Here is a 13,728-nt window from a genome sequence, read left to right on the forward strand (position 1 = left end):
CCTGCCCCCCTCCTCCTCTCTAGCAGTTTGCTCAAGCCACTGACACACACGGTATTGCCAACTGTTAATGGAAAATCCGAGGGCTCCCTTGGACAAAAACAAAGACACCAACCAGGATTACTTGGAGCAAAACAGCAGCCTGTAGGCTTGGCCTTTATTGAACTCTTGCAACAGGGTGCTCCCCTCACTTGCAGGAGAGAGGAAGGACCCAGAAAAATGGTGTGCAAGGCCTTATAAAGACTTTTGAAATTCCCATCCTGTAGGTCAAGCCCACCCCCAGAAACATCATACATACATCACAGAAAGGAGGGATTGAGGGAGGAGTTGTGGTGGTAACCTGAGTGTCCTGTCACCTGGCTGGTTCCCCCTTTCCCCCTCCCCATGAATACTTTCCAGGTGACAGAGGGGAGTTTGCAGTTTCCTGCCCCCAGAGGGAAGAGCTGATTATTGTCCTTTGTTCCAGTCCCTGCTGAATCCACTCCCATATGCAAGTTCTTTGTGGTCTTGATGGTCTTCTGTCTAGGACCATCAGGGTTGGCATAGCAACTGGGCAGGGCTCCTGTGTATGTGCTGGGATGGTGAAGGGATTATGGCTGCCCTGTATCAAACCTTCCCCATTTTGTAGTCCTTCCTTCACAGAGTAAATAAAAGTGGAACTGTGCAGATCTGATGTATGGTTGATTTTCTATGAATTTATAGCAGAAGGGTAGCGCGTGTAGTGTGTGAGTGTGAGTGTGTGTGAAGTTTGTACAAACTGAATTATTGGGGGGGAGGTTCCTGCTACACCACGTCCCGTGGCAGCAAAATCCATGGCATGGGTGCATCTGGTCAGGGCCTGTGAGGACAAGGTGCCTGGCTAGATGAGCCTGATCCAGCACATGCCCTTCCTGCATCCTTCTCATCTGGAGAAGTCCCTCCTGCTGGCTGTCTTTACTCTCAAACAGGTGTGTGGTGGGGGAGGATGACACACACCCCCCAAAAAAATCTGCTAATATGAAACTGATTATGTGACCCAGGAAATCAGTTGCCTCATGTTGGAGGGGCAGCCCCCCTCCTTCACCCAGGTGTCCCCTGCCTGGGTCTGAGGTGCACAGGAAGCCTGAAGTTGGGGGGGTGGATCTGGGAGGTGGGCTTTGGTGCAAGCCAGGAGTGCCGAGGAGGAGAGGTCAATGTCTGGGGTTGGGGTTTGAGGGGTGGAGAGGAAAGAGATGGGGCCAATCCTGCCTGGGGCTGGGCTACACCTGCCAGTAGGTGCCATTGTAGCTGAAGGGCTCCTGGGAGACGCAGGGCATGGGGTCGGCCGGGGTCCAGCGCTGGACATGCACCCCAGACCTGCCCCCAGGCTCAGAGGGGCGCACGATGACGGTGCGAAGCGAGGCCACAGAGGGGTCTTCGTCAAAGAAGTTGAAGGGTCGCAGGTAGAAGCCCACCACGTTGCCCGGCGTGGACGTGTTGGGGATGTCCTCCGAGTGGGGGATGTGGAGGAAGCCCACCGTCACCCAGGCCACCAGGTCCTGCCGGAGGGAGAATAATAATCATAATAATTTATTATTTATACCCTGCCCATCTGGCTGGGCTTCCCCAGACACTCTGGGCGGCTTCCAAGAAAATATTAGAATACAGTAATGCATCAAACATTAAAAGCTTCCCTAAACAGGGCTGCCTTCAGATGTCTTCTAAAAAATAGGATCTGGTAACTTCTGTTTCAGTGTATCTGAAGAAGTGTGCTTGCACACGAAAGCTTATACCAAGAACTAACTTAGTTGGTCTTTAAGGTGCTACAGGAAGGAATTTTTCTATTTCGACTATGGCAGACCAACACGGCTACCCATCTGTAACTAAAAAATAGTTGTTCATCTGGTGGGAGGGTGTTCCACAGGGCGGGTGCCACCACCGAGAAGGCCCTCTGCCTGGTTCCCTGTAACTTGGCTTCTCGCAGTGAGGGAACCGTCAGAAGACCCTCAGAGCTGGACGGGGGGGGGGGGGGTGGAGACGCTTGTTCAAGTATACTGGACCGAGGCCATTTAGGACCATTTAGAGCATGAATCTGCCTGCCCTGGCCTGGATCTCCGTGTGTGCTCCGCCCAAAACCCCAAGTGAGCCGCCCTGCTGCTCCTCTTCCTGCCCCCCACGCCCAGGCCGCCCTCACCTGGTTCTCCAGGCTCTCGTCGTTCTTGAGGAAGTTCTCAAAGCTGACCGTGGGGCTCCAGGGGTCGTTCTGGATGTAGAGGCTGCTGCTGGTGTCCTCGTTGTCGTGATGCTGGGTCACTGCTACGGGGTACCTGCCGGAGGGACACGACCCCTCAGTCCCGGGGCATGGGTGCTTCTGAGCCCACCCCATCAAAGAGAGGCCAACCCACACCCAGGCGCCCAACACCTCCTGCCCGCTGGATCAGGGGTCAGCAAACTTTTCCAGCAGGGGGCTGGTCCACTGTTCCTCAGATCTTGTGGGGGGCTGGACTATACTGGGGGGGGGGGGAGGAATTCCTATCCCCCACAAATAACCCAGAGGTGCATTTTAAATGCAAGGACACATTCTACTCATGTAAAAACACGCTGATTCCTGGACCATCCGTGCGCCGGATCAAGGAGGCTCCCTTCTCCCCATCTCCTTCCTTGGAGGATTTGAAGCAGATATTTAATCAGGGATCCTTGAGCTCATGGAGGAGAGATCTAGTGCTGGCTCCTCTGCCCTCCACACTCAGAGGCAGAGACGATTCTGAAGGCCAGGAGGGGAGAGAGGCTCTCTGCAGGTTCCCCATTGGGGTATCTGGCCGGTGACAGTGAGAACAGGGGGCTGGAGCGGATGGGCCCCCCATGGCCTCATCCTGCAGGCTCTCCTTAGGTTCTTAAACCCACAGGCAAGCAGCAAGCTTCAAGGAAATGTAACCCTGAATTTTTGGGGGGATCAGACCACGCTGGATTTGGGGGTGTTAACCTGGAAGCCCCCACTTGCTGTGTTAATTACTCAGTTTGGGGGGGGAGTACAAAATGCAGAATTTCCGGTCCAAATGGGCACAAAATGAACACAAACCTTTGGCACCAGTTTGGAGGAGATCCAAACTTTTGGGGTTACAGGTTAATAATAATAATAATAATAATAATAATTTTTTATTTATACCCCGCCCTCATCGGCCAGAGCCGGCTCAGGGTGGCTAACACCAATAAAATTACAATAAAACATAATCCTGAATAGCTCCCGTGGTTAGAGAGAGGGCTGATAATTCCAAGGTTGCAGGTTCCATCCTGATGTGGGACACCTGCCTATTCCTGCCTTGCTGGGGGTTGGACTAGTTGACCCTCGGGGTCCCTTCCAACGCTAGAGTTCCATGATTCCATGAAGCAGGAGCCCAGCGCCAGAGCAGCACCGTCCCCGCGGGGCTGTCCAGCAGCGGCTCCTCGCGAGCAATTCCTGCCTCCCACCTGCCACCAGTTTCCAGCCTTCTTTCTGGCCAGACCCCGACGGCAAGGGAGGGAAACCGTCCCGTCCACTCCGGAGACTCTCCAGGCGTGGGCGACCCGCCGCTCCCTTCGGCTGGGAAGTGGGGTGGGGGCTGCCCTCCCGCTCGGCGTCCCAGCTCACCTGCCTGCCCCGCCCGCCCGCCCTACCTGCCGGGCTCACCTGCTCCAGGTGATGCCGCGCTCCTCCTGCCAGCCGCGGGGCAGGACGCGGTCGGCGTGCGAGCTGAGCTGCAGGCGGTAGCTGCGTCGGTGGCCCCAGCGGTTGGGCTTCGCCGGGTTGCCGAAGAGCAGGTAGCGGGGCAGCGGCTTGCCGAAGGGCAAGGCGGCCTGGCGCTCGCGGAGCCGCGGCTGAGGCTCCAGGCGCGGCTGCACCAGCGGCTGGCTCGGCTCCCAGGGCAGAGAGATGTTCTCCAGAGCCACGTCCAGCGTCTCGAAGCTGTTCTCCAGGCCTGCAGAGGGGAGAGCAGGGGGGACGGGGGTCAGGAGAACCGGCAGGGGAGGGGTGCGGGGGGGGGCTCGCTAAGGCCAAGGAGGGCGCCTGGCACGGCAAAGGGGGCCAGCCCCAGGGTTCCTCCTCTGCCCCGAGGGGCATGCAGTTTGCAGCGGGCCAGGAGAGCCGGCGGGGGCAGCTCCAGCAGCAGGAGGGAGGAAAAGGTTCCCCTCTCACAACAAGGGTTCCCCAAGGGGGAAGCGGGAATCCTTGGGGGCGTTGCAGGTGCAAACGACCGGGCTTGGAAAAGCTGCAGTCGCTGAATGAAGCGCACCAATTTTGTTGAGTTAGTTAAACTAATCCGTTTTTATCGGAGTTTGCGCAAATGTGCAATGAATTGTCCCTGTTTGAATTTTATTCCGTTGTGCCTTGCAGGGGGTTGGACTAGATGACCGTCGGGGTCCCTTCCAACTCTATCATTCCCTGATTCTATGCTTATCTTCCTGAGATGGTTGCGCAGGTCAATATTCTGAATATAATGCTTTTTGTAGGGTAGGGGGCATGGGGAGTAAGTTGATGGCACCAAGCGGGCGGCCCCCAAATGGTAAGTGCTGCCCTACAAATTCAAGAAGCGGAGTTGGGGGGCGGGGAGACGCCTCTGCTCTGTTCTACAGACCTTGCGATGGAGCCTCCAGAGTGACTGGGAGGCGGGGGGGGGGGCAGCTCGCTCTGGCGCTTGGAGGCAGAGGCTGGGACCTCCCCCTTGCCTGCCTGCCTTCGAGCTCCTCTGCCGGGGGTCAAGGACGGGGCTTGGCCGCAGAGCCCCCTCCCCTCCCCGCTTGGCCTTCGAGAGTCCGGCGTTATCTCCCGGGGTTGCCTGAGGACAGAACGAGGCGCCTCTTGCCCCCTGAGACTCTGGACCTGGGCGAGGGGCGAGGAGAGCGGCTTGCGAGAACATCACAGCCGCCCCCTCCCTTTCCCCGACGGGGGGGGGGGGCGCCTGGCTCTTCTTCAGACGTGACCCTGATGGCAAGGGATGCTCGACAGCAGAACGGACACCCTTGGGAGGCGGCGGGCTCTCCTTCGTGGGAGACTACCTGCGGAGGGTTCTGTGATTCCTGCATTGCAGGGGGTCGGACTACATGACCCTGGGGGTCCCTTCCGCCTCTACGATGCTATAAAAGCAGCCACAGCTGCAAACAGGCGCAATTCCTCGGAGCTCGGCCGGTTCCGTAACTGGAAAGGGGAAGGGGGGCGACTGAGGATGGACTGGGCTTAGGGCCTCCCCGACTCCCCCCGCGCCCCTTCCCGCGAGCGAGCGAGCGAGGGCCCCACCTGCGACGTCCAGGTCGACCTTGTAGTGCACCAGGTGCGTGTGGATGTTGCCCAGCAGGTGTTCGTGCAGGCGGTTCCCGTAGCGGAGCCCCTCGGGCGTGTAGAAGGAGGCGTGCACGTAGCCCGTGGCGTGCACCTTGCTCTCCAGCACCCCGTTGGGGTAGAGCAGGAAGTCCCAGATGTAGTCGTAGTTGTAGACGGTGGAGGTGGTGCGCAGGACCAGCGCGGCGCCCTCGAGGCCCGCGTAGAAGTGGGAGCCGCCGCGGAAGTCGCTGTCGAAGTGGCGGCGCAGAGGGACCCCCGTGGGCAGCTCGAAGACGCAGAGGGCGCGCGGGAAGCGCACAGGGCCCGGGGCGTCGTACAGGTGGTGGGCGTCCAGGAAGGTGGCCCCCTCGGGGCAGTCGACGCCGGGCGCCAGCTCGTGCGTCACGGAGCCCATGCCCCAGCCCACGTCGATGTACTTGGTCTGCATGGCGGCCGGCGTGTTCCCCCCGTAGATGGCGATGGCTTCCTGCACGCTCACCTCGTAGGCCACGCGCTCCCCGTTGAAGCGCACGTCGAAGAGCTGCAGCCCCGTGGACGTGCGCAGGCGGAAGGCCAGGCTCCAGCCGCTGTACTCCACCAGGTTGCCTTCCACCCAGTAGCGGCGGCCCTGCGGCTCGCACACCTTGGCGCCGTGCGCGTCCGTCGGGGGCCCCGCCGAGAAGCTCCCCCGCGGCACGAAGGTGGAGAAGAGGCTCTCGTCCGGGTGCGGCGGCAGAGGCACGACGGGCACGGCGCCCGAGGCGTGGAGCTGGGCCAGCTCCTCGGCGCTGCTGAAGTAGCGCCCGTTGTACCACAGCTTCTGCACCTGCCAGAGGCTCGGGTCGAGCTCCCGGTGGTCGAGCAGGACCTCCAGCCCCACCGGGTGCAGGAAGAAGCCCTCCACGAAGCGCTGGAGCACCAGCCAGGTGCGGCGCTCGCCCGAGGCCAGGCCCCGCGGGGCCACCTCCGTCAGGGTCAGGCACCGGTCGCCGCAGTTCCCGAAGCCGAAGCCCGAGGCGTCCAGCAGGAACTGCTGCAGCGGAGCCAAGCTCTCCGCCAGCCGCTGCGAGAGCAGCCCGAACTCCAGCTGCGACATCGGCCGCGCCGCGAAGGGCGCCGGCTTCCCCCAGGGCCGGTAGGAGGTGGGCGCGGGCAGGGGCCACACCACGTACTCGGTGACATTGGGCTGCGCCTCGGCCCCGAAGAAGACCACGGCTCTGGCCCGGCGTCGGGGGCGGCGCCCCCCGGACTCCAGGTACTGCAAGGCGCGCCCTTTCTTCGGGGTCAAGAGCTCCACCAGGAACAGGCTGTTCTGGGCCAGGGAGGGGGCTGGATCCGCCTGGAGGCCCAGCTCGGGCCGGCCCAGCAGAAAGTCGCGGACGGCCCGCAGCTCCGCCGGAGTCAAGTCGGAGAAGATGGAGACCCCCTCGTGGCGCTGCGGGGGTTGGCCGGAGGCGGCCGCGGCCAGGAGGCCGAAGACGGCCAAAGCAGAGGACCACATCTCGCCCTGCGGGAGAAAGAGGGAGGCGTCAGAAAGGGGGGAGGCGTCACGCAAGTGGGGTCGGGGCAGGATCCGGGGCCCAGTCTTTCTCCAGAGTCTGACTCCGGAGTGTGGTGTAGTGGTTCAGAGCGGTAGCCTCGTAATCTGGGGAACCGGGTTCGCGTCTCGGCTCCTCCACCTGCAGCTGCTGGGTGACCTTGGGCCAGTCACACTTCTCTGAAGTCTCTCAGCCCCACTCCCCTCACAGAGTGCTTGTTGTGGGGGAGAAAGGGAAAGGAGAATGTGAGCCGCTTTGAGACTCCTTAAGGGGAGTGAAAGGCGGGATATCAAATCCAAACTCTTCTTCTTCTTTTTAGTCTTGGCGACACTGAGTGGCAGCCGCAGCTCTCGGGGTCTCAAGTGTGGGAGATGGCAGTCAAGTCCAGCAAGGATGTTCTTGCTACTTAGCAGAGACTCAGACCACAGAAAATGTAATTGGTAGAGTCGGGTACAGGAAAAGGGAGAGCCAGCTCGCATCCTAGCCGGCTAAATAGACGGCTCCACAACCTTCTTCAATTCTGCTGCTAAGGGGGGGAGGGATGTTTACCGCTACTCAGCCCACAAATGTGGGTGCCTGGAGGGATAAATCGAATTTGTATATCGTCTCCTACCTATTAAAACCTGCCCCGCATCAAGCAAGGGTCTTGCTCATCCCAAGTTGGAGATGCCCTTGCCGAGTGAACCCGGGATCTTCTTTCCGCGTGGAAGGCAGGGCCCTGTCCCACGCGAAGTCCTCAAGAGCCAGCAGAAAACTCTGGTTTTAATCCGATCCAGTTTGGACATGGAAACCTCCCTACAAGTAGCTATCGTACGAATGGGTGGTTTTTTGGCGCGCGGGGGGGGGGGAGCAGCGCCCACAAAGGGAGGGCTAGAGAGTCTTTAACCCTTCCCTGCCTTGCATGCTGCCACCCCAAGTCTGGATCAGCCCCACCCCCGCTACTTGCGGTGGGAGAAATTCTCCCACTGGTGGCACCGCGAAGCAGAGCTGAGCAGTTCGGACAGGCGCTTTGCTCGACAGGGAAGCTCAGCTTTGGGGCCGCCCCGACGGAACCGAGCGCAAGGCTTTGCAAGACCTCCTCTCCCGCTTTGCTGAATGTGAACTGCCTGGCAGCGCCGCCTGATCAGAGCTGAGCCGCTGCGGCCGGAATCTCCCGGGGTAAAAGTCTGTGGACTTCAATCTGCTGTAAAGCGCAGAACGAGGGTTTTGTTTTCATCTTTTAGACAACTTATCTGAATTCAGATATTGCAACATCTCGCTTGTTTTCTTGCTTTACTTTGATAGCGGGTGAAACGGAGTTCTTGGGGAGGGTCGTAATGGGAAGAGGAGGCCTGGAGGGGCTCAGGGAATCATAGAGTCGGAAGGGACCCCAAGGGCCATCTAGCTCACCCCCCGGCCACGCAATGCCTCGCCTCTCCCTCTTCCAGCCTCGTAGAGCGGCTGCCAAGAATCCGCTCTGACGGCAGGGTCGCCACTTTGCAACGGGCCACGAGATATTTTTGGAGGGCCTGCCTGGCAATTCGCTTTTTGCGGAACCCTCTGAAGTGCTATAGAAATAACAAATATATCCAGGAAGGGGTGTCCCCCCCCCCCCCGAGCACGTGCAGAGTGCATTTTTCTAAGCCCTGAGTAATAGCTGGAAGTCTTTGAACCAGAAAGCGTGGCTCCGAAGCAAGTGGGATCCCCAGACCATGTCCCCCTCAGATGCCTCCAGGGTCAGAGCAGCAGCGGGGGGAGAGAAACGGGGTGACAGCAGAGGGAGGACAAAGGTGGGAGGGGGAGCCCAGTTGGGTATTGGGAGGGCCTGCAAATCCCAGTGTTAACAGGGCAGCACTAGCATATTAGAGAAAACCTGTCTGCTTGCATCTCAGGAATGAGCCCCCTCTGGGACAGAAAACCACAAACTCCCGTGCCATGTGGGGCATCGCGGGCTTGGCAGGAGGGAAGGTGCCCTCGTTCCTGGTCTCCTTCCTGAGGAAACCAGGCAAATGCCCTCCCTGGAGCTTTGACCCTCCTTGCCCCTCTGTGCTGCCCCGGGGGGGCACCTCTGGAGCTGGGGTGCAGCCCTGGCTCTGAGTTGGATCCCTGGCGCCCCCTCCCTAGAGGTGCCCCTTACCTGTCCAGCTCCTGGGCTCTGCTCTCCTCTCAGGGCTGCTTAGGCTGGGTGCTCCTGCGGGCAGCCCTGAGTTATCATACCTGGGAGGGGCGGGGAGGGCTGGCCGAGAGAGGCAGCGACTGGCTGCTGCTGGGCAGTGGGTGGGGCTGAGTAGCAGGTGCCTGGAGGTCGGGGGGGGGGCTGCTTCCAGAGCTCCTGGGAGCTGGCAGGGTGCAGGGCGGGCACCCAGGCATGGCAAAAGGTCAGAGAGCCAGGGCGGGCACCCAGGCCTGGCAAAAAGGCTGCTTAAAAGTTCTTTTCAATGCCTCCTGTGATCCAGGGCTCAGGATCCACCCTGGAAAAATGTTTTGGACCTGAAAGGGGGGCGAGGAGAAAAAGGAGAGCCCCCCCCCCCCGCGAGGGTGGGTCAGCAGCGGCAGCAGCAAGAGGGTTGCCTCCCAGGGCAGCTGGGTCTCCTCTCTTCCATGGTTTGGATCTTGCCCAGGACGGTGGAGGGTCCCCTTCCTCAGGGGGCTCCTAGGAAAGGGCAGACCCCAGGGATTAAGAGCATCATAGGGTCATAGAACCGAAGGGTCATCTAGTCCAACCCCCTGCAGTGCAGGAATTGCAACTCAAGAATCCCTGGCAGGGACGTCACTTCTTCCTTCGCGGTCGGAGGAGGAGAAGGCAAGATGATCCCGCCGGTGGAGGCTTCCCCGCAAGTTCGGCAGGTATTCTGCACTGCTCATTGGGATAGTCTGTGGAAAGAAAAGATAGGACTATTTGAAGCCTATTGCTGAGGAGGAAAGGAGAACAGAAGCAGAGGAGGAGAAGAAGCGTCAGGAAAAGGAACGAACTGCAAAAGCACTGGCAGAAGCTGACGATGATTCAGTGCTGAAATAAACCTGCTGATCTTGGTCTTCACCTTTTAATACCCCATGTATAAAATGTATGAAGTAGTTGATCTCAAGTGTCAAATGTCAAATACAAACTTATTTACATCAATAAACAGTTGCTGGGGGGGGGGGGGGAAAGAATCCCTGGCAGAGGCCCACTCAACCTGTGCTTTAAAATCTCCAGGGAAGGAGAGCCCGCAACCTCCCAAAGGAGACTGTTCCACTGCCCAAAAGCTCTGACTGTCAGAAACTTCTTCCTGATGTTCAGTCAGAATCTCCTCTCTTGCAACTTGCTCCCTCCTCCATGGGACATCCCTTAAGATATTGGAAGGTGGCTCCCAGATCTCCTCACAGCCTCCTCTTTTCCAGGCTAGACATCCCCAGCTCCTTCAACTGCTCCTCATAAGGCTTAGTTTCTAAACCCCTGATCATCTCGGTCACCTTCCTCTGCCCACATTCCAGCTTGTCAACATCCTCCTTAAATTGTGCCTCCCACAACTGGACATAGGACTCCAGGTGGGGTCTGACCAAGGCAGAAGAGAGCGGGACTATTAGTTCCCTTGATCTGGAGACTAACATTCACCTTTTTTGCTGCTGGATCACACGGTGGACTCATGTGAAGCTTGTGGTCCACCAAGACCCCTAAGTCCTTTCCCCACGCAGACTGAGTGCGGTGGCAGACTGAGATGCAAGCCCCCTGACTTGTTCAGAGTGGGGTGGATTCTCACAAAAGCAGGCTATCCCCTCCGGTGGTCTGGATTTTGTCTTGGAGACAGACCACCATATGGAAGGAGTCAACGCAGCAGCTCTGCATTTCCCCCCTTTTGCCTGGACTTCCACTTTTGGGGGCTGAACTTCCACAGGGATACAACCTTACTCCTGCCACCAACCTGACCCCAGTACCAGATCCAAAAAAGAAAAAACTAGCACTTTTTCAGGCGCCACATCATACCCCTTCCACATTGGTAAGAAACTGATGTTTCAGGGAGGCAGCAGCTACACTTTGGAACTGCCTGCCACTTGACATCAGGCAGCGGTCTTCGCTGGACTCTTTTTACCACATGCGAAATTTCAATGCAAAGGAAACACAAGGCAAATTGTGGGAATCATCAGTGGAAGAGACTGAGAAGGAAGTAGAATCATAGAATCATAGAATCATAGAGTTGGAAGAGACCACAAGGGCCATCGAGTCCAACCCCCTGCCAAGCAGGAAACACCATCAGAGCACTCCTGACATATGGTTGTCAAGCCTCTGCTTAAAGACCTCCAAAGAAGGAGACTCCACCACACTCCTTGGCAGCAAATTCCACTGTCGAACAGCTCTTACTGTCAGGAAGTTCTTCCTAATGTTTAGGTGGAATCTTCTTTCTTGTCGTTTGGATCCATTGCTCCGTGTCCGCTTCTCTGGAGCAGCAGAAAACAACCTTTCTCCCTCCTCTATGTGACATCCTTTTATATATTTGAACATGGCTATCATATCACCCCTTAACCTCCTCTTCTCCAGGCTAAACATGCCCAGCTCCCTTAGCCGTTCCTCATAAGGCATCGTTTCCAGGCCTTTGACCATTTTGGTTGCCCTCCTCTGGACACGTTCCAGTTTGTCAGTGTCCTTCTTGAATGTGGTGCCCAGAACTGGACACAGTACTCCAGGTGAGGTCTGACCAGAGCAGAATACAGTGGCACTATTACTTCCCTTGATCTAGATGCTATACTCCTATTGATGCAGCCCAGAATTGCATTGGCTTTTTTAGCTGCCGCGTCACACTGTTGGCTCATGTCAAGTTTGTGGTCAACCAAGACTCCTAGATCCTTTTCACATGTACTGCTCTCAAGCCAGGTGTCCCCCATCTTGTATTTGTGCCTCTCATTTTTTTTGCCCAAGTGCAATACTTTACATTTCTCCCTGTTAAAAATCATCTTGTTTGTTTTGGCCCAGTTCTCTAATCTGTCAAGGTCGTTTTGAAGTGTGCTCCTGTCCTCTGGGGTGTTAGCCACCCCTCCCAATTTGGTGTCGTCTGCAAATTTGATCAGGATGCCCTTGAGTCCATCATCCAAGTCGTTGATAAAGATGTTGAATAAGACCGGGCCCAAGACAGAACCCTGTGGCACCCCACTAGTCACTCTTCTCCAGGATGAAGAGGAACCATTGATGAGCACCCTTTGGGTTCGGTCAGTCAGCCAGTTACAAATCCACTGAGTGGTAGCATAGTCAAGACCGCATTTTACCAGCTTCTTTACAAGAATATCATGAGGCACCTTGTCAAATGACTTGCTGAAATCAAGGTAGGCTAAATCCACTGCGTTCCCTTCATCTACCAGGCTTGTAATTCTGTCAAAAAACGAGATCAGGTTAGTCTGACATGACTTATTTTTCAGAAATCCATGCTGACTATTGGTGATCACAGCATTCCTTTCTAGGTGCTCACAGACTGTTTGCTTAATGATCTGCTCCAGAATCTTCCCTGGTATTGATGTCAGACTGACTGGGCGGTAATTATTTGGGTCCTCTCTTTTCCCCTTTTTGAAAATAGGGACAACATTTGCCCTCCTCCAGTCTGCCGGGACTTTGCCTGTTCTCCAGGAATTCTCAAAGATGACTGCCAGTGGTTCTGAGATCACATCTGCCAGTTCTTTTAATACTCTTGGATGCAGTTCATCTGGCTCTGGAGACCTGAATACATCTAAACTAGCCAAGTATTCTTGTACTATCTCCTTAGTTATTCTGGGCTGTGTTTCCTCTGCTGAATCATTTGCTCCAAATTCTTCAGGTCGGGCATTGTTTTCTTTATCGGAGAAGACTGAGGCAAAGAAGGCATTGAGGAGTTCAGCCCTTTCTGTGTCCCCTGTTTGCATTTCACCATCTTCTCCTCTGAGTGACCCCACTGTTTCTTTGTTCTTCCTTTTGCTACGGACATACCCATAAAAGCCTTTTTTGTTGCTTTTAACCTCTCTAGCAAGCCTGAGTTCATTCTGTGCTTTAGCTTTTCTGACTTTGTGTCTACACGTGCTGGCTATTTGTTTGAATTCCTCTTTGGTGGTTTCCCCCCTTTTCCATTTTTTGTACACATCCTTTTTTAATCTTAACTCAGTTAAAAGTTCTTTAGATAGCCACCCTGGCTTCTTTAGGCACCTTCCATGTTTCCGTCTCATTGGTATTGCCTGACTTTGTGTTTTTACTATCTCCCTCTTAACAAACTCCCAGCCATCATGAACTCCCTTTCCTTTTAGTATTACTGTCCATGGGATCTCACCCAGCACTTCCCTAAGTTTTATGAAGTCGGCTTTCTTAAAGTCAAGAAATTGAGTCCTAGTATGCTTGGCTGCTCCTTTCCGCTGTATAGTAAACTTCAGAAGAGCATGATCACTCGCGCCTAATGATCCTTCCACTTCTACCCCACTAACCAGGTCATCAACATTGGTTAGGACCAGATCTAAAATGGCTGTTCCTCTTGTTGCTTCTCCCACTTTCTGGACAATGAAGTTGTCTGCAAGGCCAGTGAGGAATCTGTTTGACGTTATGCTCTTGGCTGAGTTTGACATCCAACAAATATCCGGGTAATTGAAGTCCCCCATTACTACTATCTCCCTTCCTTTTGCATGCTTGGCCATCTGTTCCAGGAAGGCATCATCTATGTCCTCCGTTTGGCTTGGGGATCTATAGTAAACTCCCACACTGTTATTCTTCTCTCCCTTAATTTTGACCCAAATGCTCTCACTTTGGCTTTGAGGTTCTAAATCTTGGATCTCTTCACAGGTATACACATCCCTGACATATAACGCCACTCCTCCTCCTTTCTTGTCTGGTCTGTTTCTCTGAAATAGATTGTATCCCTCCATTATTACATTCCAATCGTGGGACTTATCCCACCAGGTTTCAGTGATGCCTATTATGTCGTATTTAGTTTGCTGTACCAAGAGCTCAAGCTCATCTTGTTTATTTCCCATGCT

At 55.9% G+C, this 13,728-nt stretch overlaps 1 protein-coding gene and 1 pseudogene across 2 annotated transcripts; one reads left to right on the plus strand and one right to left on the minus strand.

Moving 5' to 3' along the window:
- Positions 1-121: 121 nt before the first annotated feature.
- LOC308459786 (diamine oxidase [copper-containing]-like) lies at positions 122-8,985 on the minus strand. Its single transcript, XM_080975475.1, has 5 exons — positions 8,906-8,985; positions 5,228-6,758; positions 3,623-3,911; positions 2,150-2,282; positions 122-1,514 (listed from the first exon to the last, which is right to left on the minus strand). Exons 2-5 carry the CDS (start codon positions 6,750-6,752, stop codon positions 1,236-1,238), a joined length of 2,226 nt encoding a protein of 741 aa, XP_080831601.1. The 5' UTR covers positions 6,753-6,758; positions 8,906-8,985; the 3' UTR covers positions 122-1,235.
- Positions 8,986-9,550: 565 nt separating this feature from the next.
- Positions 9,551-9,827, plus strand: LOC308459847 (ATP synthase subunit e, mitochondrial pseudogene; annotated as a pseudogene). The gene has a single exon. The product of its transcript is annotated as an ATP synthase subunit e, mitochondrial pseudogene (transcript).
- The last annotated feature ends 3,901 nt before the right edge of the window (positions 9,828-13,728 follow it).

The sequence above is a fragment of the Podarcis pityusensis genome (assembly GCF_964106645.2).
Source record: "Podarcis pityusensis genome assembly, chromosome: 12".
Taxonomy (NCBI): domain Eukaryota; kingdom Metazoa; phylum Chordata; class Lepidosauria; order Squamata; family Lacertidae; genus Podarcis; species Podarcis pityusensis.